This window comes from Mastigoproctus giganteus, chromosome 5 (assembly GCF_048544385.1).
Source record: "Mastigoproctus giganteus isolate SK-2022 chromosome 5, ASM4854438v1, whole genome shotgun sequence".
Lineage (NCBI taxonomy): Eukaryota > Metazoa > Arthropoda > Arachnida > Uropygi > Thelyphonidae > Mastigoproctus > Mastigoproctus giganteus.
The window spans coordinates 222,834,869-222,860,749 of NC_143579.1; the positions used below are offsets into that span (position 1 = coordinate 222,834,869).

The window sequence follows — 25,881 nt, forward strand, 5'->3', positions numbered from 1 at the left end:
CACCCCCACTTTCAGAAAGATTTATTATAGTCAGTGCTCAATGGCTTTTCAAATTATAGTTTGTTACTAGATGAATCAAACGATATTAGTGTAACAAAACTATTAGGTATTGCAATTGTGTATTATGATGAGCAATTCGATAAAAGAGTTTCTACATTCTTAGCTCTTGTAGAATTAGATCAATGTAACGCTGAAAATATTTCAAATTCAATTAAAATAACGCTGGAAAATTTTAAACTTCCTTTAAATAAATTTTCTGTTTATACTCCGGGACGACCAAACGGTCAGAGGAGTTTACAAAATACACAGAATACAAGAAACAGTACCGTATTCAGTAGTCACGGGCTTGAACCCCGGTCACTCAAGGCACGTGTACTTATGCACCCGCGCGCCTGACCACTAGGCTACGGCATCAGAGCCAGTCTGTTTTCAGTATCATTTAATCTACCTTCCATAATTACAATATACCAAAAATAATATGATGAATTAGCTGAAACGATTTAAACCAGAATTTAAATAATTTGTGGGCATTGGGACAGATAATGCTAGCGTTATGATTGGAGTTAATAACAGCGTTTATACACATTTGAAGTCCGATGTACCGAAATTGATATTAATTAAATGCGTATGTCATTCTTTGCAATTAGCAGTATCTCATGCAACCCGCGAAACATTCCCTAGAAGTCTAGAATTCATGATCGCTGAAACTTATAATTGGTTAAGTAAATCCACTAGCTGACAAAATCAATTCAAATATTTATACAGTGCCATAAACGATGGTGCAGATCCGAAAAAGACAGTTCATTCGTGTCAAACAAGGTGATTATCCATTGAAGTTGCTATAACAAGAATTTTAGAAGAGTATATTGAAATAGGGTCTCCGTAGCCGAGTAAAAGCCCATTTTGAAATAACTCCTTTGACTGACAAACGTTATACTGCACAACTTCTTTATTCAATGTTCAAAGATGAAAGTAATTTAGCGTATATTTTATTTTTAAAACCTATCTTATCTGAAGTACAAAGAGTAGACAAATCTTTTGAATCAAATTGAAAAAAATGAGCAACAGTATATAAACATTAATCTTGTTAAATGGGAAAACATCAACAATACAATGAAGTTTTGGTCAGAAGTTTAGAAATATCCAGATGCAAGCGGTGAAAATCCATTTAAAGAAATTAGCCAATTTGCATTGGGTATTTTAATTTTGCCATTATCCAATGCAGATGTGGAAAGAATATTCAGCAACTTAAATCTAGTAAAAAACAAAACACGCAACAGAATGAGTGTTGGCATGGTTAATGCAATCTTATCAGTACGATACGGGCTCAAAAGTGTTGTAAAAATTGTTTTACCTGAAGAAGTGCTTCGCAAAATAGGTACACAAGAAGCATATGATGAGGAGATATTGAATTTCGAAATTAATTTAGATTTTTATATATTGATTTTATATTAAAAACAGAAAATAAATAACTATTTATATATACTATTCGTTTGTTTGTTTTTATTCACTACAAAGTACAAACAAATGAAAATTTAAAAAATTTGGCGGGTTAAGTGTTAAAAATAGCGGATTTTGAGTATGCGGCTAGCGGGAAATATTATTAAGAGTTGGCAACACTGGTTCTGAAGTCGATTTTCTCTTTGCTGGACGAAAACCATGCTCCCCTCTCCCGAGACTGACAAATCAACAACGTTGTGAAAAAGGCCGATAAAAATTCCTCACGTCATCGATGGGACTCGAACTGAGGTCTGTTCCACCCGGTGTGGGGAGAACGGTGATCCTACCAACTGTGCTACCCACGAGAAATTAGTATCCACAATAACAAAATAATAAAATTAAATAAAATGAAAACTAAGTCATAAACCAACTTCTTTATATGTTATGCAAAACCCGTCTTAGGTTTAAAAATAAATTGCGACGTTTCTCGTCAAAACTAAGCGACTTTTTTTTTTTTTTAAGTAGAAGGTATTCTACCTGAAAGATGAAGCAGAGGAAGGTAGTTAAGAAATTTTTACCTCGACTTGGATTTGGAGAGCAAGTAAAATACAGCCGCCATAGCTGAGTGACCAGGGGATGTATTAGTACACACGTTTGAGTTGACCGTAGCTGAAGTCAGCGTGATTGCTAAATATAGTGACGTTCTTGTATTCTTTCTGTCTTGTGAACTTCTGTGACACTATGTGTCTGTCCCGGGGTATATGGACTCATATTTTTTAAAGATTTAACAACCACAGCAGAAGCTTCATTGTGTGACAGAGTCAGAAAAAAAAAATTAAAAAGCAACAAAAATATTCCATTTTTTTTATTTTACAGTTTTTCTTTTTTAACACGACTATAGTATAATAGTCAAAGGTCCATTTTCGTATTATGTTGTTATTACGTTATTATGGAAAATACTCACTTCTGCTTCTTTCCTTATTACTGTGCTACGCTCTTATACTGGTATATTTATATTTTACTTTTTTTAAAGAAGGCATTTATCAATATAACATGGGAAGAAATAGGAAATAGCCATTCACTTAGACTCATTTCGAAGAACAGCCATGACGTTAAGTAGGGTATCCATCTTCTGCTACATGTGTGGCTTGTGGCAAAAGACAAACGGGAAGACTAATTTCAAGTAACTCGAAGCGCCTCCTATAATAAAAACTAAATGATAAAAACACCTTCTTCTCCAAAGAAAATAACTGCAACTAGCTGTACAATTGACATTAAACACTAACCTGAATGGTGCATATTATGCTACATTATACAAATATACGTAGCTGAGTTTTCTTAATAAATAACAAATTCCAAAACGCTACTCACACCTTCATGTCATCTAGGTTGTGGAAGACGAAACAGAATGACATAAACGAAAAACGCTGTGAGGAACAGTAAACGTATTTATTTGTAAATGCATATTCGAGAAACGTCATGATACGGTCTGGTTAAAAATTGACAATAGTTGGTTTCTGCATATATTAATGTCTGTACGGGCATTTTGTTTTGCAACTTGAAGATAAGTAAGGTGGCTTTGTTTTCTTTAGCAAGCTACATGACGTTCCTTCTTTATAATTCAAAACACGCAGTACTACATCAAAGTTGTAAACTCACTTTGTACGCATGAAGTCTGTACATAAACAATGATAAAGTCAGAAATACGACCAAGTAACAGCATATATACTGAGCGGTCATTTTAATAGATACACATATCTAATTGTGAATGGATCCCCATTTAGCTCTCCGAACAGTCTTGATGCGTGGTTTCATAGGCTCAATGAGGCATCAGAAGTGTGCCACAGCAATGCTAGTTAATGTTGACTCAACTGCTTCCCACAGTTGTAGAATAGTGGGCAGTTGCGAATCTGAACTCGAAACAACAGGGTTCGCGCCTCAACTCATAGGTATTCAATTGGATTGGGATCTAGTGAATTGGGAGGCCATTGCAGTAGACTGAATTCGCATCCTTGTTCCTGGATCCAGTTCTGTACAAGTTTGGCCTTGTGAGATGATGCATTGTCCTTTTTCATGAACCTGCTCGCAGAAGAGAACACTACAGCAATGAAAGGATACAGCTGGTCGAAAACAATTTCAGACACTTGTGGTATTCAAATTTTACTCTATTAGTATCGAGTGGCTTAATGTGAACCATGAAAATGCTCCCCACACCTTCACATCACCACTTCAGGCTTCCATTGTTGACATACAGGATGGGTTCTCCCTTCAGCGTGAAATAGAGGGGACAATGATTCTTTAGACTAGGAAACGTTTCTATAATCCTCCATTGTTCCACCTTTCGTATTCTGGAGCTTACTGTAACCGTACCCTCTTGTTTTTTTTTTTTTTTTTTTTGCTGACAGCAGTAGAATTCGGTTCGGTTTTCGAAACGATTTCAGAAGGCATAACTGGTTGTGCATTCTGAAATGCCTATGTGCAGGGGCGAGCCGTCTCGAAGGTGCCAGGGGTGCACTGCATCCGGGCGTCAAAGTTCAAGGGCGCCTGAAAACTTGAAATTTACATTTTAAAAATGTCATATTTTTCTGAATATGAACATGTTATTGAACTTTTATTGATATGTGCATAATGCTTGTCTACACCGAAAGGACAGAATTCATGGGACAACTGGTTCCTGTGCAACGCGACGCTGTCACTCCTCTCGCCAGTAGACGAACCCACTGCTTGGCAGGTATATATACACTGTAGATACACTGCATTCACGTAGATGGTAATTCGATGTCAGTATAAATAAACGTCGTGAGTTAACCGACTTCAAAGACGGGTGATAGTGGGTGCCGACGCATGGGTCATTCTATCTCGGAGGTGGTACAGAAATTGCACTATCCCCGTTCGACAGCATCAAGAGTGTATCGAGAATACGCATTTCTAGAATAACATTTCATCGTGGACAGTGCTGTGGGCGGAGAAAGGTGGTGGATGAACGCGGCCGTTTACATCTGTCTCGCATTGTTTCAGCCAACCGGAGAACGACAGTGGCACAAATCAGCGCCGACTTCAACGAGGGAGGTGCCAGAAACGTCTCCATCAAGATCATCAGGCGATCATTAGCTGCAATAGGTTATGGGAGCCGCCGACCCACCAAGCCCCATTGCTAACACCAAGACACAGGACTTTACGTCTGACATAGGCGAAAGACATCGGCACTGGACCATGGTTGATTGGAGACGGGTCTCCTGGTTCGATGAGTCCCGTTTCCAGTTATTTCGAGCGGACGGGAGAGTGCATATCTGGCAGAAATCACACGAAGCTGTGCGCCCGTCATGTCAACAAGGAACTGTTCAGGCACGTGTACGGTCGGTAATGGTCTGGGCGGGTTCAACTGGCACACATTGGGACTTCTTGTATGACAAGACCAGTGGTCTTCAAACTTTCAACATCTACGGAACCCTTGTCGATTACGATTAAGGGTTCCGGTAATACGTAATTTATATAGAAAACAAATAGCTCTTTAAAATTATTTTGCGAAAACTTTTGTTGTTACGATATGTTCAATTTTTTTTCTCTCAAGTGTTAAGTGCTACTTTAATAAAAAAAAAATTTAAATATAATTATGAAAAAAACGAAAAATTTTTATAATTTTTGCAAAACTTCAGAAAATGTCTCGCTGAACCCAGTTTGAATATCACTGATCTAGATGCATCTCCGAACGGTCCGGGGTTGGATATGTACGTGTATATGTAAGGGCAACTTTGCCTGGTCTCTCTGTGAAGAACAAACTGTAAAAGGGGTAGAAATATGTTTGGTGTAGGTTTGTGAGTATTATGTGTGTGTTCTGTTATGTTCTGGCCTCTTGGCTACCAAGCATCAGTCACCTGGAGAGATGATTCTGGGTACTTGTCCACATCCTTGCAGGCCATTTGCATCCCTCCATGGTAATTTTCCACCCACAGGGTAATGGACACTTCCAGCAGGACAATGCGCCTCCCCAGAGCCGTGATGACTAGAACATGGATCGACGAGCATTCCGCAGATTTTAACACCATGGAATGGCTTCCCCGTTCATCGGGCATGAACCCTGTGGAGCATCTTTGGGATGCTGTGGAAAGGTCCATTCGAGCTTTGGATCCTCCACCTAGGGATGCGATGCAATTATGGAGAGCGGTGCATCGAGCATCGATGGAAATACCTCTGGAACGCTTTCGTGAACTAGTGAACTCAATGGCTCGCCATGACCTTATCCGGGAGAAAGGTGGCCCTACCCATTAAATTAACCCTTCAATAAAGTTAAGCCTTCAAAAAATTTCCAGAAACGTTGTTCACAGTACCTTTCCAGGAAATTGTGCAGGACTTACACCGATTAGCCAAAACATTATAACCACCTACCTAATATGATGTTGGTCTTCCACGTGCAGCCAAAACAGCTCGTACCCGGCAAGGCATGGACTCTACAAGATTTCTAAATGTGTCTTGTGGTATCTGGTAGCAACACATAACCAGCAGATCCTTTAACTCCTGTAAGGTCGGTGGTTGAGACACTGCAAATCAGAGTTGCTGTTCCAACACAAACCACAGAACCACAGATGCTCGATGGGATTGATGTCTGCAGAATTTGGAGGCCAGGGCAGTACCTGGAAGTCTTCCTCGTGTTCTGCGAACCAAATTTACGCAGAACTTCTGCAAAACGGGCCTGTATGGAAGAGTCCTGTGCACCACTGGGAGAAGGTGGTACCTAGACATTTCCCTCTGATGGCCGTCCCCAGGCACATAGAACTGAGCCTAAGTCCACCATTCTGTTAGTGCCCAAAGCACTAGTCTCGCACCCACTGGAAGTAGTGCTATATGGGTGCCAGCAATCCCGCTCCCAGGCAGCCCCAACCTGGTAGCTAGCAAAAAAAAATAAAAATAAAATATAATAAGAAAAAATAAATAACAATAACAAAATAAATATATATAAAAATATATTAAATAAATAAATAAAAAAAATATATATAAAAAACAGAAATAAAAAAATAAAAATAAAATGAAAAAAAAATTAAAATAATGATAATAAAAAATAAAATATCTAAAAAAAATAGATGGGGTAGGAGAACAATGCAAAAAACCCATGTCCTACAATGATGTTTAGGTAGATGGGAGATGTCAGAGTTCCCAGCATATGGATGACTGGACCCAGGGTACCCAGCAGAACATCATTGTCCAAAGTACGACACTGCCGCCACCGGCTTTTTTTCGTCTCACGGTACATGCAGGTGCCATCACCACCACAGGTAAATGATGCACACGTACCCGGCCATCCACATGGTGGAACAGGTAATGTAATTCATTGGACCAGACGACCTTCTTCCAATCACCCAAGGTCCAGTGTCGATGCTCGGGTGCCTATTGTAGGCGCTATCGCCGGTGAACCGTGGTTAGCATGGGCACTTGGAGTGGCCTGCAGCCACGCAGACCCATTTTCAGCAGGGTTTGATGTACCGTGTGTTGCAACACATTACTCCCGCCACCAGCATTCCAATTACTGGCGAGTTGCACCACAGTCGTCCTTCTGTTGCCACGTACCATCCAGGAGAGCCTGAGAATTGTTTCACTAAGTTCTAAAAAGTTACCATTATCATTTTCATATAAATATTTTGAAGATCCCCTGAATTCTATGCATCGCCTTGCTAAAAATAGTGCGGTATATTATTCTGGCTGAATACAGAACATGGGTATCTCTGTTGTGGGTGTAGCCGAAGAATGGAGTGATTGTCTGGTCGAGTGCTGCAATTGGCTGATTGGGAATACGCAATTTACCTCATTTTGCGTTTCTGATTGTTTGATTGGATGCAAATTTGCTTCCGATTTAGCAGGAAATGCGAAAATTATTGTGTTGTTCCATTTGCAAAAGGATGGATGTAAGGCTGTAATTGAATGATGTACGAGTGTGAATTTTATACCTTCGGAATGCCAGTGTTTTCAGCATGGATGTTTGAAGTGTACCAGCAGGTGTGCGAGGACTGATGAGGTGAGTTTTTTTTTTTTTTTTTCTCAAGTTGTTTCTTGACGATTTGGTGTTTTTCGCAGTAATTGTATGAGTTGTATCAGGTCTCTTTATACTAGCGGGGTTGTGGGGGCAGCTGGGTCTGGACAAAACCAACTTAGATGAAACCCCCTCAGTTAAAGTGTAAAGTAGGATAAAATTTCCTCAGAAAAATAACACCACAAAATGTTCTCAGAGAAGTGTTCATTCTTAAAGAACTACAAATACTTTAATAAGAATAAAAATTTTGATTTAAACATTTCGTATTATTATTTCTCCATGCGAACATTTTTAACCCTGCGAAATATAAATATGAAACACGGATTCAGATAATAAGCAAATTAACATGTCTGCCATTTCATGTACCATACTCTATTTATTTCAAATGAATTATTTGCCTGCTGCATTGAATACTGGTAAACGTTAACCAATCAGATGACCAGTGCGACTTCTGGATATGTGGGACAGGCGGTTGGATAGGTTTTGTGAGAATCCCTAAGTTGCAGACTGGTAATCCCTTTGGCTCTTAATTCATGCCTAGTAGCAGCACTAATTGCCTAAAGGCCAGAGGTGCAAACAATGCGTTCCCAGCTGTCTCTCATAATCTGTTCATTATGTAGAAATTTTCTTTGTTCTACGAAAGCTATTTTAAATGTAATTACCAAGGGGAATTTTAAAAAATATCGCTAAATAGAAAATTCCGCTATAAAAAAGTTTGCTAAACAGTGGTCCGACTTGCATCTGAAAAATTTTTTTGTTTCCCGTAAACGACGCTTACCTCGCCTACTCACTTGCGGTGGCCCTGTATGGAGTGCAGATGAAGGGAGCCAAAAGACCACGATGGCGACTTACTTTTGTAATGTATATATAACTGGATTCTCAGCAATGCTTAAACTCATGATTGTTTATCCCAAACTGTATTCAATGATGAGACCGATCCCTCACGATGCCATATGCTAATTCTGGTAGCTCCTTAGCATGGTCTAGATCAGTGGTTCTCAAAATTTTTCAAGTCACCACCCCCAACGCTCCCCAGCCCTAACTTATTTCAGAGTGGCAGACTGCAAGACCCAATGAGAAAGATAATAAAAAAATATAATTCCAAATAGTAATGAATGATTGCACAATTATTTAAAATCCAATAAGTTTTATTTTATAATTAATTCAACATGTTGAAATTACTGGACTAGTGATTCCAGCTTTTCAAAATCTGACAATCATTTAACAAAAGTCTTAGAACTACATTTAGTAACATTCATTTTTCTGTAAATTTTAATGTGAGAGATGGACTTAATGATATAATACCAGTTTCTCAATGTTCGATTTAAAGTTGCTTAGAAATTACTTAAATCATCTGAAGTCGATTTCTTTGCTTGGAGATAAGTTGGATAACCATACTGAAACTGTGTTCTACTAAATATGAAGTTGGGAATGCAATAAGTAGCTTCTTAACCACTGTCCATAGTGCAGCATAGTGATCACAAATTTTCTTCTGCAAGCCAAAACTATTGATAAGATTTCTTAAACTTCGGTTTCAGCTCAATATCGTTTAGTAACTCAATTACTTCTTCCTCTAAGTCTAATACCCCCAACTTCCTCAATATTTAAAAATGAATTCATCACCCAATCTGGGGGAAAAAACCTTGCTATCTATGCCTGAGACCGACTAACTCAGCCACGGAGTGAAAAAAGCCCACTAAAGTTTCTCACGTCATCAACGGGATTCAAACCCAGGCCTTTTCCACCTGGTTTGGGGAGGACGATCACGATACCACTGTGCTATTGCGCAGACTCGTTTATCACTGAGAAAAGCATATTTTGCTTCAAAAAACTCCACAACAGAGTCAAAAGCTTATAAAAGGATCTTACGCAGTTGCCTTTTGATAGCCAATAAACTTCAGTATGAAGCAACAGAAGTTAAAAATCTTCATTCTCAACACATAGCTCCCGGAATAGCATGGACTGATTTTATTAACACCAGTAATGACAATGTGTAATGACTTGTGAGGATGGCCACTGAGGTATAACACAATTCCTATATATCATTGACAAGACACCATGAGATCTCTTGCAAACCGTCTGTACTGCTCAGAAAACTTCATATCTGCCTGCACAATTACCCTCAGGTCCTTTTTCAACAATGCTAATAGTATTTCTTGCATCATTTATCGAAGATTCATTTTTAATCTATAAAGTAAAACTACTCTAGTTAATTTACATTCATTCATTAATGTCAATTCATCATATAGCATTTGATGAAATAAGAATAACAGTAGAGATAACACTGATAAAATTAAATTTTTTAATACTGTTTTAGTCATTTAGACATTAATATTCTTATGATCAGAGAATCTGCATTTATTAAAATGGTATCTACTTGCATTCCTATTTCATCAAATGACATCTACAAATTCAGCCATTTGATATAACAAATAATCCTTTAAAGACAGTTATCAACAAACACAGCTAAACATAATAAATGAATTAAACATAATAAATTGCCTCTTTGTTATCTGATATGCAAATTATGACTAAAAAGATTGCTATTTATTCTTTCTCAGTTGACACACATAAGGGGTCATAAATTTCAATTGATAAAGAAAAGGATGGTTTGCATTCTGCCAAAGAGTGTGTTGGAAGGAATTTCAACCTAGTGCTGTGGAAGTGGGTAGTTGAAATAAATTTAAAGGTTGTTGAGACAAATAATTGGCAAGACAAAGAATGGGCAAATGAAGTGGACTTTTTTTTTTTTTCTTTTTGGCTAGTGCTGTATAAGCTTTGCTTCCTTTAATCATATTGCCAATGCTAATAGTATCTGTGCAATAAAGAATGAGAAAGTTGGTTGGAAAAGTGATTTCTACAGGGTGTCTGATAGGTCTGGTACATCACAAATATTGCTAATTCTCATTCACAAATATTTTCTCTTTCACTCTCAGCATTACTTTTCTTCTAACCAGCTACTGACTCTGTACAAATCTCAAATCTACCCTACCATGGAATATTGTTCTCACATCTGGGGTGGTGCCCCCATAACCTCTCTCAGGCTTCTACTAGACTCCATTAAAAAATTTAATTAACGACCCATCCCTTACAAAGTCTTTCCACTTTCTGTCTCATAGATGTTTTGTTTGTGCTGCATGCTTTTTCTATAGATACTTAAACAGGCAAGGTTCTTCTGAATTGGCTTCTATAATTCTTCCCCTCTCTTTTAAACCAGTCTGAACACATGCCAGCAACGATCGGCATCCTTTTACTGTCAAGCTTCAAATTCACAGAACTAACTTTTCTTCCTCATTCCATTTTCTGGAACAACCTCCCTTCATAGATATTTTCTGAAAATTACAATCTACAGAAATTCAAGTGTAATGTCAACAAGTATCTTCTCTCATCTTCTCAAATTTCAACCCACACAGGATACAAAGTACTTTTAGATTCTAATACCTTTCGTGTTTGGGGTTTCATAAAAAGTCATTCCCTAATTTTAAATTATAATAACTTCTTTATATTTTAATGAAACCAATGTTAAATGATTCATAATTTGAGGTTTTTGACATTACATTTTAAAATTCCACATGTGTTTCAGCACTTGTAACACATTTCCTTAAACGAACTAGTATGTTTGCTGCTGCTGGCTGGAAAAAGTTAATTGGGAACGTCTGTGAGCACACTGGTGTTGCTTCCAGTTCATCCAAGTTCTGTGTCTTTTTTTTTTTACAGTAAACCTCTTACCTGACACAGCCCCATATAAAAAAATCACAAGTCATTAGATTCAGGCTGCAGGCTGGCTGTTCATGCACACCACATCTGCCAATCCATTGCTCTGAGAAGTGATTATGTAGCTATGTATGGACATTATCCAAAACATGAGGGAGTGCAGCATCCTGCATAAAATTAAGAATTTCAACGTTGTCCCACTGTGAAATAACTGACCACACACAATCTTGTAACATTTCGAGGTATCTTTTGGCATTCATTGTGTCTAGGAGAATGAAAGGTCCAACAACTGTAGATAACATAATATCACACTAGAATGTTACCTTCGGGTCAGCTTGAGCCTTTTCAACAAACAACTGGATTTTCTGCTGCAAATAATGGCAGTTGTGTTGATTAACAAGACGGCCAATGTGAAACAGCCTCGTCACTCCAAATAATGTTATCAAACAGCTCTGACTACTCTATTCCACCACAACGTAATTTCTGCAAATTCCATCCTTCACAAGCATCTGGAAACAACTGCTGAACATAATGTGGCTTCCATAGTTTGAAAGAGTTCTTTCCTGAGGATGGTTGCAACTGCATAATGAGAGAGAGTACTTTCACAAGCTCTTTCAAGCACTGATTTCTGTGGGCTCCTTGAGAACATCTCAGTCACTGTAGCAATGTTTTCTGGAGTCTGCAAGGTTGGTGGCCTTCCTGTTTTCTTCCAATTGATGACACAGCATTTTTGTCATTAATTATGACAATTTTTTATTTTTTTTTTTACCCCAGTGTTGCATGGATTCCACATCCTACCCTCCAACAACCTTTGAACTCATAATAGATCCCCAAACTCCATTGTGGGCTGAAATTTTTGCCCTCTCTTACACACTCAAAACTGGAGGGATGATTCTTCTGTAAAGAAAACTAACATTGACTTTCTAAACTTCAAGGAACAATGAATCATTTAACGACTGTATCATCAAAATTGGTTAAAAAATAAGGAAGCTATACAATAATTTAAAAATAGGGAGTCACTTATCACACACCCTGTATAGGCTGCATATACTGATCAAAAATAATCAACAGCTAATCATCTAACCAGGATTTAGGAGCTTAAGTTATCAATTAATCAAACAACTTTTATACATACTTTAAATATTCTTTTAGCAACATGTTGCATAAGTATATCAAGAAATGAGGCTGATGGTGTCATAAGGTCAGCATTACAGGATTTTGAGTATTCATGGCTATCTATTTCTTAAGTAATATTTATTTACTTAAGTAATCTTATTAAATATTAATATTTTAATCTTTAATAAGATTAAAATCTAAATTAACTGATTTAAAAAATTATTTAAACTGCTAAAATTAACCTTTACCAGATGGTTACTAATAGTTTTCTGATGACTAATTCATGTTGTATTATGCAAATAAGTACTAAAGGCCAAATATTAACAACAAATGTGTAATCCAATTAACAACTCTATTTAAATGAAGTCACCATAATTTACCAGTTCTGCTGTCTTTACAGTCACTGAAGAAGTGGTACAGAAAGTACCACAATACGTCTGAGAATTATCTGTAATTCTTTCAGAAATTAAAGGATTACAGGTGAACCCCCCTTAATGCTGATAATTCGTTCTGGAAAAACAGAGCGCTAAGTGAATCCGTACTAAGCGAGCGCTGCATTCCCATAAGGTAACATATGTACGTGTGAGTTGCGGTCAGTGCCATAGGATATTTCCTAATAAAAAATAAATGGTAGTGAAAAGATGCACAAATGTCGGTCAATGTACAAATATTTGAATATTTAATATTCAAATATTTGTACATATAAAATATTCTGCATTACATACGTATATAATTATGTGGTAACTACTTACATATCAAAATTAAACTTAAAATTCCAATTAAAATCATGAATTTAATTGATTTAAATTGATGTAATTTAATCATGAAAAATGTGTTGATTTTGGGTTGTACTTTGACCCTCTTCAAGGTAAACTAAAATGGGTTTTAATTTTAAATCCCCCCCAGCATTACCACCCAACAATAAAGTCAAATGATCCTTCGCCACTTTGAAACCTGGCAAGTTTTTTCCTTCTTTCAATATGAAACTCATTTTAGACATTATTTCCAAAAAAAAAAAGACCTGTTTCATCTATGTTAAAAATTTGTTGAGAAGTATAACACATAATACCCCTCTTCAATAATTTTAACAAGTTTTTTTGAAAGTTTTGGCTCCTTGATCTGCACTTGTGGCTTCTCCCTGGGTTTTAAATCTCTTCAACCAGCCCTTACTAGTTTTAAATAGTTCCACATTTTTTTTAGGTGAGTTTTCTTCAGATCATCATATAGGCTAATCTCTCTCTCTTTTTTTTTTTTTATAATATTTAACTTAACTGAATTCTGCATTGGATATAACCTTCAATAAAATTAGTTAAAGTCTCCATTTAAATCCTAATAGCCAGCCTAGCCCTAGTTGCTTGCAGTGGAACAGCTGTCTTTCCCACTGCTAAAATTAATTCTTTATTTTTTATAATTGTTCTTACAGTTAAATTTGCCAGTCCTAAATTATGGCACACATCTGCTTGTCATTAACTGGAATCAATTCGCTTCCAAACGTCTAATTTAATTTTCAAATTCAGTCTTTTTCTTACATTTATAGTCTTCGTACTGCATCCAGACGTTGTTGCTTTTTCATTCTTATCCACCATTATTAACTCTGAAAATGTAACTGCGTTGGTTGCATTAATTTTGATACAATGTTCGAGTAAACTGTCTGTTACGCACAATGTCTAATACTGTACTGAGTGATGACTAGACTTCGGAAAAATGCATATAACGCAAATATTACAAGCAATATACTTGATCATTTTTAAAAATGTTGATCTCGGAACTACATAACAAGTCACTGTACTGCAATTAAATTAGCGTGCGAGAAAATTTCTCAAGTCGGTGTGGGAAACGTTTTAATGCTGTTTTGCTATTCATTTTCAAGCTATCGACTCCATCAAATGAAACGATTTCGTTAAATATACCAAAATGCAATCTGTAAAAGAGCGTTATAGTGATTTGGGACAGCCTTATAGTCAGATATGGGTTATAATATAAGAACAGCGTTATAGCGAATCAGCGTAAAGTGAACCACGTTATAAAGAAGGCCTGCTGTACAGCAGTGTTTTTCAACCTGTGTGCTGAGAGTATGCTTCAGATGTGCCGCGGAAAATGCAAATAAAAAAAAATTAATAAATCCAAGTTTTATAATCAAAATTAATTCAAATAAAAAATTCATTTATTTACGCTGCACCAATCCCAGCCCCTTCCAGCAGTCAATGTAACATCACATTTTGATTCCTAGTACTAGATCTGTTCACCTTTATCCTTCTTTTGATTCTTAGTAGTAGATCTGTTCACCTTTATTCAGCGGCACCTCCGTAGCAAGGTGGGCAGGAGCAGCAGTGTGTAGCACACGCTTCTTGATTAAACCGGGGTTTGAGCCTGTGACCACCAAATACGGAGGATGCGGAAAGGTCAGGGAATGACCACCGCATATCCCTGGAGCAATATGGTCTTAGTTGCTAATGCTCCAAACAAAAAAAAAAAAAAAAAAACCCTTTATTCAGCCATTCTTATCATTTCAGCAACTCTCCCAGGCACTCTGCAGTTGTATAAGTGCAACTTGTAAGCAGCACAGTAAGAAATTTCCTTTGTGTTTTAAAAGTACTTTTTGTGTTTTTATATATCTAAAACGTCATATTCAGTTAATTCGTATAGAACATGTATTTTCAATTAATTGTATTAGCACATTCTAAAAGTAACTTTTAATATTTTTAGAAATTATTAGCAATGGATAAATTTTTAGTGAAAGGAAATCAGAAGCAAATTGATAACGAGCTTGGAAAAAATGACAAAAACAAACCACCATCAACATCAAAAAAGAAGAAAATATGTTATCATAAATATGTGATTATTTGGCGATAAGATTTTTGTATACTGGTACCCAAGATTGCCCTCTACCTTTAAATGTGGTATGTGGTTTAAAATTGTCGAATGGTGCTGAGTAAATTCTACAGAATTCTACATTGCAGCAGTCTACAAAACACAAGGATTTATCATCCAACACTATGGAAAATTTTAAGACTGCAGGCCTCTACTAGAAAACAAGGTACAGAATTTTATAGTATGTCTAAAATATCGGATTTAGCTCAAGAATTTTAGCAGCATGTCGGGCAATCGCAAAAAGTATTTTGGGAGAGGAAGCAAAAAAAAAAAATAAAATAAATAATGACAGTACCACTTTCGAACAGGAACAGCACAATTAGCAGGCATATAAAAGAAATGTCCGATGATACTGAAGAACAAGTTGTTCAACATATTAATAATTTTGGATGACTGTTTGCATTGCAAGTAGATAATTAAACAGATATTAGCGGGAAAGCCCAATTAATAGATTCATCAGGTTTATCAAAAATGACAATTATCCATTTCTTTTTTTTTGTTGTTGTTGTTGTTGTAAAGAACTCACAGAAAGGACAACCAGCCAAGATATTTTCGAAGTAATGAATAATTATTTACAAAAGTGTGGTATATTTTGTGGAAGTCTTGTGTTGGCATTTATATCGACAGTGCTCCCGTAATGACAGGAGCACTAAAAGGATTTGTAAACTTAGTAAAACAACACAGTTCAAATATTATTACCACACACTGTTTTAGACACAGAGAAGTTCTAGTAGCAAAGACAGTCCTGCCCGATTTAAAACTTGTACTTGATCAAGCAGTTAAAATGGTCAATTATATCAAAACTAGACCACAAAAAATCCGTATTTTCAGAAAATTATGCGAGGAACTGGAGTCTGATCATTTCTCTTTAATGATGCATACTGAGGTTCGGTGGTTATCAAAAGGAAATGTACTTATGCCTATGGACGAGTTGCATGAGGAAATGCTCTTTTTTTTTCCACTGGAGCAATCAGAATTTTGTGATTATTTAAATTTTGTGCTGTAAATTAGCTTTTCTAGCCGATTTATTCGCACAGCTTAATAAATTAAATATCAGTATGCAAGGCCCATAGGAATATTTACTTACTCCTATTGACAGGTTGTTCGCCTACAAAAGTTGAGTATATGGAAATGAAAAAATTTAGAAATGTTTCCTCTTGACTGCCAAAGCGAATTATACTAAAATAATTAATGTAAGAGAAACATTAGAGCTGTTAAAGACAAAAATTGAGCATTACTTCCCATCCCTTGATACCAAAAATTATTTGTGGGTAAGAGGCCCATTTGCAACAAGAAACCTTCCGACGTTAGAACTTCGGAATCTGTAAGAGGAAGAAGAATTGGCTGAAATCCACAGAGACCAGTCGCTGGAAATTCACTTTAATAACATTAATAACACTAATCCACGAATTTCCGAAAAAAGCAATTAGAATTTTATTGCCATTTTCCACTTCCTTCTTATGTGAGACAGGGTTTTCTGCTTTAAACGAGATTAAACAAAAAAAAAAAAAAAGAACGAGACTAAAGTCAGTAGAAGATCAGCCTATTCACAATAAATCCTCGTATTAAAAAAAAAACTGTGCTTCCCATCAAATCAAACTGTCTCACTGATTAAAATGTTATAATTGCATATTTGTTTGTTTTTATAAAATTATGTTAATTTTTTACATATTTTCTTTTAAATTTCATGCAATTCATGTATGTTCAAAAAAGAACACCAAAGCATTTAAAACAAATAATAAATGTATTATTAAATATACCCAACAGAAATAACTCCCAGTTTGTGAATATATATATATTCATTATCATCATCAAATTGGTCCGGCTTAGGTCTTTTAAGACCTGTTCCATTGTAGCTCTTGGAAGTGGTTTTGATCTCACCATAATTGTCTTGGTCGACCAACATCTCTCTTGCTGGTAGGTTTGTAGTTAAAGGCTAATTTTGGGATCCGGTCTGGGTTCATTCTTTCTACGTGGCTGATCCATTTTTCCTGATACTGTTTTATGTCATTTACTATGTTATCTACTTTTAATTTCTCGCGGATATCTAAATTTCTTTGGTGGTCTAGTCTTGTAAAGCCTAATAATGGTCTTAAAAATCTCATTTGTGCTTCTTCTAGTTTGTGTGCATCTTTCTTATGACCCAAGTAATATATTATTTATAATTTTTGTTTATTTTTATTTATAAATTGTATTTATATTTATTTATAAATTGTATTTATATTTATAGATATTTATAATATGTATATTACAAATATATATTATATATGAATAATGGTGATTGTAGTGTGCTGCAAAATTTTTGTCTTTAAAAGTGTGCCGCAGCAATGAAAAGGTTGAGAAACATTGGATTACAGATTACACTCCACACAGGCTTAAGTGCTCGTTATTTCACCAATTTCCATTTATACATACTTTATTTTTAAAAAGTTCAAGACAAATAAAACACATTAATTTCGATTTAATTAAAATATTTATTTTCCTAAAAATTACAAAAATACAAAATATCAACATTCTCAAAAATATAACTTTAGAGCCAAATGAATATATCACAAAAAAATGATGAGTATGGAATAAAAGACAGTAGGTTCTTCTGTCTGGAATGTAATTTCTTCTTTGTGCTGGTTGCTGTATTGATGGTGACTAATAGTGAAATAAATTAGTTTGGGGGAAGGGGTGGGGGAAAGAGAAACCAGATAAATTAGCATAAAAGCTAGAGAAAGAAGAAACCTAACACCCACACTGAGATTAGGAAAGGGAATTAATTCATTCAGACAATATTAATCAGAAATAAACAGACCCAGATTTTAGCCTTAACCTTTTGAAAGATGCATTATCTGCAAATCTAAGCAAAGATACAACAGAGAAGAAAAACTCCCAAAAGTTTTCCAGATGCTAAAGAAATTAAACAGTTAGTATATATTAAAAATAATTACTATTATTTTGGGCATTTTTCCTTGTCACATGTTTCTTTCTGGAACATCATAAAGGAATAATTAATGAGATTTTAATCTAAAATTATAAAATCTATTCCATAAGTAGTGAAACAGAATTTATTTTGAGTTTATGGTTGAGTAGCAGTTACCTGTGAAGCTAAAATCCATCTGTTTTTAGCAAAAAATACATTGGAAACCATTTCACAAAATATTCTTATATATTACTTCTGATGGTTTGTCAAATTCCTGCTGAAACTTATAGTAATGACCTTTCAATTGTTTTTTCAGGTATGTGAAGAGAGAGAAAAGTGCTGTCTGTTTTTAAAAAATGCCAAAGTTTAGAATGAAAAAAAAAAAAAAAAAAAAATGAAATCATCAAAGGTCCTAAAGTAGCATGATGCACAGATAAACTGTGTTGTTTGAAGATAATAAGTATTCAAACCTACACTAGTAATATTAGGCGCCTCCATAGCCAGGTGGGAAGGAGCAGTGTGTAGCACACTCTTCTTGATTAGACCGGGGTTCGAGCCCGTCACCACCAAATACGGAGGATGTGGAAAGGTCAGGGAATGACCACTGCATATCCCCAATATGGCCTTAGTTGCTAATGCTCCTAAAAACCAAATAACAACAACTAGTAATATTATGTTTATTTTTGAATTGGAAATATGTACATAATGGGGGTCAAACGTTTCATGGTATTTTCTTACCACTTCTTCAATGACTGCAAAGACAGTAACTAAGGGCTAAGAATTCCATAATAATAACTAATGGTTACTCTTATGGAATTCTTCAAAATGTTTTCTACTTAATTTTCTATTTAATTCTACTAAAAAATTTCAAATTCCATAATAATAACCCTTAGTTACTGTCACTGCAGTCACTGGAGAAGTGGTAAGAAAATATCACATGTTTGACCTCATTATGTACATATTTCCAATTCAGAAATAAACATAATAATACCAACTTAAGTTTTGAGTGCTGCTTTATCTTCAAACAATATGAAATCATATCCACTGTACTTCCCAATCCTGAAGTTATGTTCACTCTATTCAATAGATTTCGTAAATTTTTAATAGAAAAACTAAAAATGCACTGCTGTGAGTGAGTCTTTTAAGTGTACAGAAGAGTTTCAAGTAAAACTGTGTGTGTGAGAGAGAGAGAGAGAGAGAGAGAGAGAGAGAGAGAGAGAGAGAGAGAGAGAGAGAGAGAGAGAGAGAGAGAGAGAGAGAGAAGACAAAAGTTTCAGGTGAAAAAAAACACCTAATGATATTATATTTGAGATCTACAGCCAAATATCAGGAATGCAAGTTTGATTTTCATAATTTTTTTTTTAAATCCAACATGATGCTGAGTCATGGGAGTTTAAATATTTTGACAAAGAATACAACTGTTAACCACATTTAGCAGTCATGTGGGCTTGAATCAATCCACTTAAATGAGTGCTACTGCTGCACTCTTTCATTCACCACTTGGCTATGTCAGGCTAATCAATACTTCTTTAATTATAATAAAATTACAAAATTAAATAAAATTATTAAATCATCATCCAAACCTGTAGCTTTTATATACAAGCTGTAGGTTTTTATAATAACTGATTTGGATAATAATTGTAGTCATATTTTAAAATAAATTATAAATTCAGGCTTTTGTTTGTTTGTTTGAATTTTTCTGATGTATCAGTAAGTATGACTATAGTGCACTGTCAGCCTTTTCATTAATTCCATTTCATGCCTACGGTAAATTGGCATCTATGGCTCAATAAAACAAAAAACTCTTTCCTGACTTACTTGGTCATTCTGTGAGAAATGTTAATAAAATTCCACCAGTCAAGGTTGGGCTCAAAACCAAGAATTTTAACACGTGAATGTGGAAAGACAGTGATCATAATCACTACAAACTATAAAAATTGTTGATGGTGGTTGGCTCAAGAATTTTTATGATATGCTTCAAAATCCAATGCTCAAAGGTCTTGTTATGGCACAATAATGATTACCATGCTAACTAACCAGCTACTCTTGCCTTTTCTGGTGGTTGAGAAAGATCTCTTAAAAAAAAAAAAAAAAAAGGAAGAAAAAGTTGTTTTCTTAACAGTTCATTGTGAAAAATGCATATTTTAACAGTGATGATATTCCTTAACTGTTTCTTCTACATGATTTCTAGATATAAATGCACATTATAATGCTGTTTCAATATCAGAGCATAAAAGAGACCATGGACAAGTGCAAACAAGTTAAAACACAACAATCTTCTAAAGTTGCCATATATAACACTCAAATGCAGAGTGACTGAACTCTGTTCACTCTGATTTTAATTTAAATCAATGCATACAATAAACTCAAAATGCATGTGGTTTCACTACTTATGGAACAGTAACTTTTTGTAATTAAATAATAAAATATTTAAGGTAATTCAAATTTATATATTTTAAGATAGAACACCGAAAATATATACCACAAAACATACACAGATATATTTGTTACTGTTATTACAACAAATTGAATTATTTTAAAATATGCAATATTTACAGGGACATTTGTTGCCATCACTAGAAAAATGTGTAATTTTTATTTCTCTACATAAAATTTGCATCACGACTGCACTGATAATCCAACACAGTACATTCCTAACAGGGAGGCAATTTAACATGACTATTTTAATGTTCACAACTCCAGCTAGCTCCATTTTTCTAGTCACATGGGCCCAGCATGTCAAGAAGCTGAGTCTTTTACAGTTACTAATGACTGCACAAAGATTGTTCATTTACCTACCAAATACCAGACAATCCTAACTACACAGCTAACACTCTTGATCTTTTTTTTTTTTTACCACAGACAACACTCCTGAGTACAGGGTCGAAGTGAGTGGTCCTCTACACCTCAGATCACAACTTGGTGATGGTCTCTTCTCCTTTCTCTCGTGGCCATACTCAACTTTGGCACTACAAGAATGCAAAATGAGATGATTGGCTAGATTTCTATTCTTCTTTTCTTTGGTTAGATTACTGTTTTAAATCTTTTGATGTCCCTGTTTGCTCAGATTGTGTCAGTGAAATTATCCTTGTAGGGATGAAATCCTTGATTCCACACTCCAGATTAAAAAGGTTGTCCTTTATATAAACTTTGTTTTTTCTAATAAATGTGCTAGACTTTTTCAAGTTAAGAATGTTTTATATTGCAACAATTACATAGCAATTATTAATCAGTCCAAACTAGATTTTGAACAGCCTAAGAGTAGAAAACTTGCTTCTTGTCCAAATAGAAGTCGAGCATTCTAGTCTCTTGCCAAAGCTATTGGCTGAAACTTTGCCCATCTCTATTCTTGCCTCTGTCAAAACCAGATGGTTCTATTCTACCTCAGCTAAAAATAAAGCTGACCTACTAGCATCCCACTTTTCTTCTAACTCGTATATTGATGATCTTGGTAAACCACTTTCTACCATTCCCGGTACACTTCATTCAATGCCTCCTGTGGTCTTCCATCAAAAGGATGTCAGAAGAATTTTAAACAGCCTTGATGCCAGCCAAGAAGGCACCAAGTCCTGAAGGTACTTCTCCACTTGTTCTCAAAACCTGTGCTCCTGAGGTTACTCCTGATTGACAAATCCCTTCCATCCAATTATCATGCCACTGCACTTCTACGCTTTCCAAAGTAATGGAGAAATCCATTAACCATCAATTAAACTATCTAGAAACCTTCCAGTTAATCAGTGATCACAGTATGGATTCCATCAGTGTTGAGCCACTGGTGATATAGTGGTAATATGTTATCCATATATTGGGAAATTCAATGGAAAAGTCTAGTGAAACTCAAGCAGTTGCTCTTGACATTTCAAAAGCTTCTGATTGTGTTTGGCATAAAGGTCTCCTAAATAAGCTTCCATCTTATGGTTTGACAACTGTTTTTTGTAACTGGGTATCCAGTTTTCTCTCTGACCACTCAGTGTAGCTGAGCAGATGGCTCTCTGTCTTCTTTTCTAACTTCTGCACTAATGATAGTGTTCTCCAAAGTTCAGTTCTTTCTCCCATTCTTTTCCTCTTATATATTAATGACCTTCCATGGACTGGAAATCCTACCCATAGTTTGCTGACGATAGCACATTCCACCTTCCAGTTTGAAAAACATTGCCCTGAACAAACAGCTTCAACTTTTTTTCTTTTTTTTTTTTTTGGCTGATGCTGCATAAGCTCATACACTTGCTTTCTTGCATCACATGCCACCACCACTACTACTACTTCTCAAATATTCACTACCAATTCCTTAAATATTCCAGTGGAGCAAAGATAACTTAGTTAACTACAATACTTCTAAAACTCAGTCTTGTCTCATATCTCGCAAAAGGGATTCTAATCTAATCTCTCTTGATGTAAGCATCACAAATATTGCTCCTTCTGCATCTAAAGAACTGGGTTTTCCTCTTTTGCTCTTGGTGTTACTTTTCTTCTAAACGGTTACTCACTCTGTACAAATCTCAAATCTGCCCTACCATGGAATACTATTCCCACATCTGGGACAGTGTCCCATAACCTCTCTCATGTCTCTAGACTCCATTCAAAAGAGGGCAGTTAGGTTAATTAATGACTCATCCCTTACAAAGTCTCTCCAATCTATCTCATAGACATTCTGTCTGTGCTGTGTGCCTTTTCTATAGATACTTCCATTGGCAACATTCTTCTGAATTGGCTTCTGTAATTCCCTCTCGCGCTCTCTTCCAAACCAGTCTGAACACAGGCTGCAACCAGTCAGCATCCTTTTACTGTCCAACTTCAAATTCATAGAACCAACTTTTCTTCTTCCTCATTTATTCCGTCAACTTCCGTTTTCTGGAAAAACCTCCCCTTGTATGTATTTCCTGAAAATTACAATTACAGAAATTCAAGTCTAATGTCAACAATTATCTTCTTTCATCTTCATGGTACTAAATACTATAGGTTCTAATACCTTTTGTTTTTGGGTTCATAAAAAAAAAAAAAAAAAAAAAAAAAGCACTTTTACTAGTAACATACATTACTCACTTCTGACTTTTAACCATACTTTCACTTTTCTTCAGCTGGAACTGTGTGAAGTGCAAAGCAAACAGGTTTCATTCATGGTAATTAGAAGTTCTGATGCACTACACACAGTGTGTCTCACAACATGTGGGATTTTCAAGATTGATTTTATACAAATGTGTGTCCGTTTCTGAATGGTTATGGAACAGTTAATAAGCAGATACATACTTAGTCAAATTTTTATCCACACTATCCACAGTTTGCTTATTCTTATTTATTTATTTTTATTACTTTTATTATATTTTTCCATCGACCACTCCATGGCCATTTTTTAAAATTCAAATAATCAAACTCTGTCATAGTTCACAGTCAGACAAGTTTAACACTTTTTTCACTGTTTTCAAGTCCTGAATTGACTCTGAAAGTATTGGCTACATGGATGTGGGCCATACTTTCAGAAACACATTTATAATAACAATTATCAATATATAATAGTAATTATATTTATATAATATAATAATTAATATTATATAATATAAATATAATAGTATATTTAATAGCGTATCAGCATCAAACACCATACTGCACTGTGTTTAAAGGTTGAACTACAGGTTGTGGGGGCTGGAAAATCCAGAATAACTCAAAGGGAAACCATATTCCATCTGCCTGAGATCTGTTAACTACAGCCTCAAACTGAAAACAGCTTTTAAAAATTCCTACAGGATTTGGACTCATAGCCCTACAAATGCGTAACAAGTGATGAAACCACTAGTGGACAGATATAAGTAGTAACAGTGCACATTAATAAAATGGCTGGTAAGGAGTATGCCTAATTGATAAGGGTAGGACTACCATGGTTTAAAGAAACCAACATAATGCCCTTAATAGAGCACTGTATAAATTTTTTTTTTTTTTAAATCTTGATTTATCTATATATATACAGGGTGTTTCAAAAATGATAGTCAATAATTTAAAAATGAAAAGTACAAACTAAAATAAGCAAAAAAGTCCCAGTGAACATCAGGCCGCAAATGAACCGTTTTCGAGAAAATGCACATTTTCTGTTAAGATCTGCCACTGACTATGGGAGGGTAGTCTGTATTGCTGAGACCTTGTACACACTGGATGTAGTAGGGGTACAGTAATTGGCGATGTAAAATTCACCACACACTGCTATGGCTCAGTACACGCTCTTGCAGAGCACTCCTTGTTGAAATTCCTGGATTTTGTTCTATTCTTTCTAACACCCTTTCCTCAACATTAGGTGTTATGCTTTTGGGCCTACCTGCTCATACTCCATGTGCAAAGCACCCATGTTCTCTAAGGCACTGATATATATCCTGATGAATGTGCACCTGTTGGGCTGCCTTCAGTGGGGAAATGCTTCTTGGAACAAACGTGCAGCCTTGAGTGCACTTCCGTTGGCTTTACCATACATGAAGTGCATGTCCGCATACTCTTCGTTGCTGCAACCTCTTTCCATGTTGACTATCCTTTGACAAGTACTAGTATGCCTACTACGTCTCAAAGCATTAAGAAAGGGGAAAGGGAGAGAATGAGCATAACCTAACCTAAACAAACAAGCTAATGGTGGATCCTAACTAGAAATGTGCAATATCTCGAAAACGATTCACTTAAGGACCCATGTTTACCAGGTTTTTTTTTTTGCATATTGTAGTCTGTACGGTTCACCTTTAAATTATTGACCATCACTTTTGAAACACTCTGTATATATATATGGGTATTCAATTCAACCTTTCTCTGCTGAATTTCTCTGGGCGGAATTGGTAAATTCAGCCCATAATTTTCTTAATTCATCATAACCTCTAGGATATTAACATTCTTTCACCTTTCATAAATCTACTGTCTCAACTATTACCACTGTGTCTACAGTATTACCATACTGTAGGCACAGTATGATAATAGTTGAGACAGCAAACCACAACATTTCTTTCAAATTGCTGGCTTTAAATAATTGAAAATAATGATTGCATTCTTCACTCATTACTGTTTCTCCTCTCTCTCCAATAATGTTACAGAATAAATCTTTTGAAATACTAGAATACAAGGAGCAACACTTTCCCAGTTGACACTTGGGTATGAACTTTCTTTGGCTGAGGTGAGTCTGTATGGCATCTCTCTGAACTTGCATATTTGCTTTCTGGTGTGTAACAGAGCACTCAAGATTCATTGTGAGTCACTATGTTTTTAGCCACACTGTTCCTTCACATGAACACCATCCAAGAAGCATTGAACACATATTGTCACTGTTCCCTTAGTTCTTGTGTAAATACCATGGAATTCATTGAACACAAAATTGCATCTCCTTGGTAACAGTAGCACATGCTGAACCAAAGCTAATCTTGCATACTGTGGCAATTTTTTTAAGTAGCAATGTAATGGTTTCCTAACACAAGCTCTTCCACTACCATAATAATTTTTGGTGTCACATCACAACGTGCTTGCCCTGCTTAAGGAGAATCCTCAACACTTTAAATATAATTCTTAAATTTATTCACCCACTTGTAGGTTTGCCATTGACTCATGCATGCTTTACCATACTGAGCCAACATTCTATGATAAATTTTAGCAGGTTTTATCCTTTCTGCATTCAAAACACTAGATTGCAGCTTGTTTGTTTGTTTCGGGATTTATTAGGTGCATCGGCAACTATGGCCATAGTGCGCCAATAGACTGCAGCTTGCATCTCTACCTTAGTGCATGACTGCAAAAGTGCTACATTTTGAAAACTGATCTATAAATCTATAATCACAATCTATAAATTTGGAAC

At 35.7% G+C, this 25,881-nt stretch overlaps 1 protein-coding gene across 1 annotated transcript in view; it reads right to left on the reverse strand.

Annotated features, from left to right (window-relative positions):
• Positions 1-17,731: 17,731 nt before the first annotated feature.
• Positions 17,732-25,881, reverse strand: part of LOC150086148 (nuclear pore membrane glycoprotein 210-like) — a 129,924-nt gene continuing 121,774 nt past the window's right edge. The window contains exon 24 of the mRNA XM_090373742.1: positions 17,732-18,137. Within this exon, the coding sequence (XP_090229868.1) occupies positions 18,102-18,137 (36 nt within the window). The 3' untranslated portion in view covers positions 17,732-18,101. The remainder of the gene's footprint in view (positions 18,138-25,881) is intronic.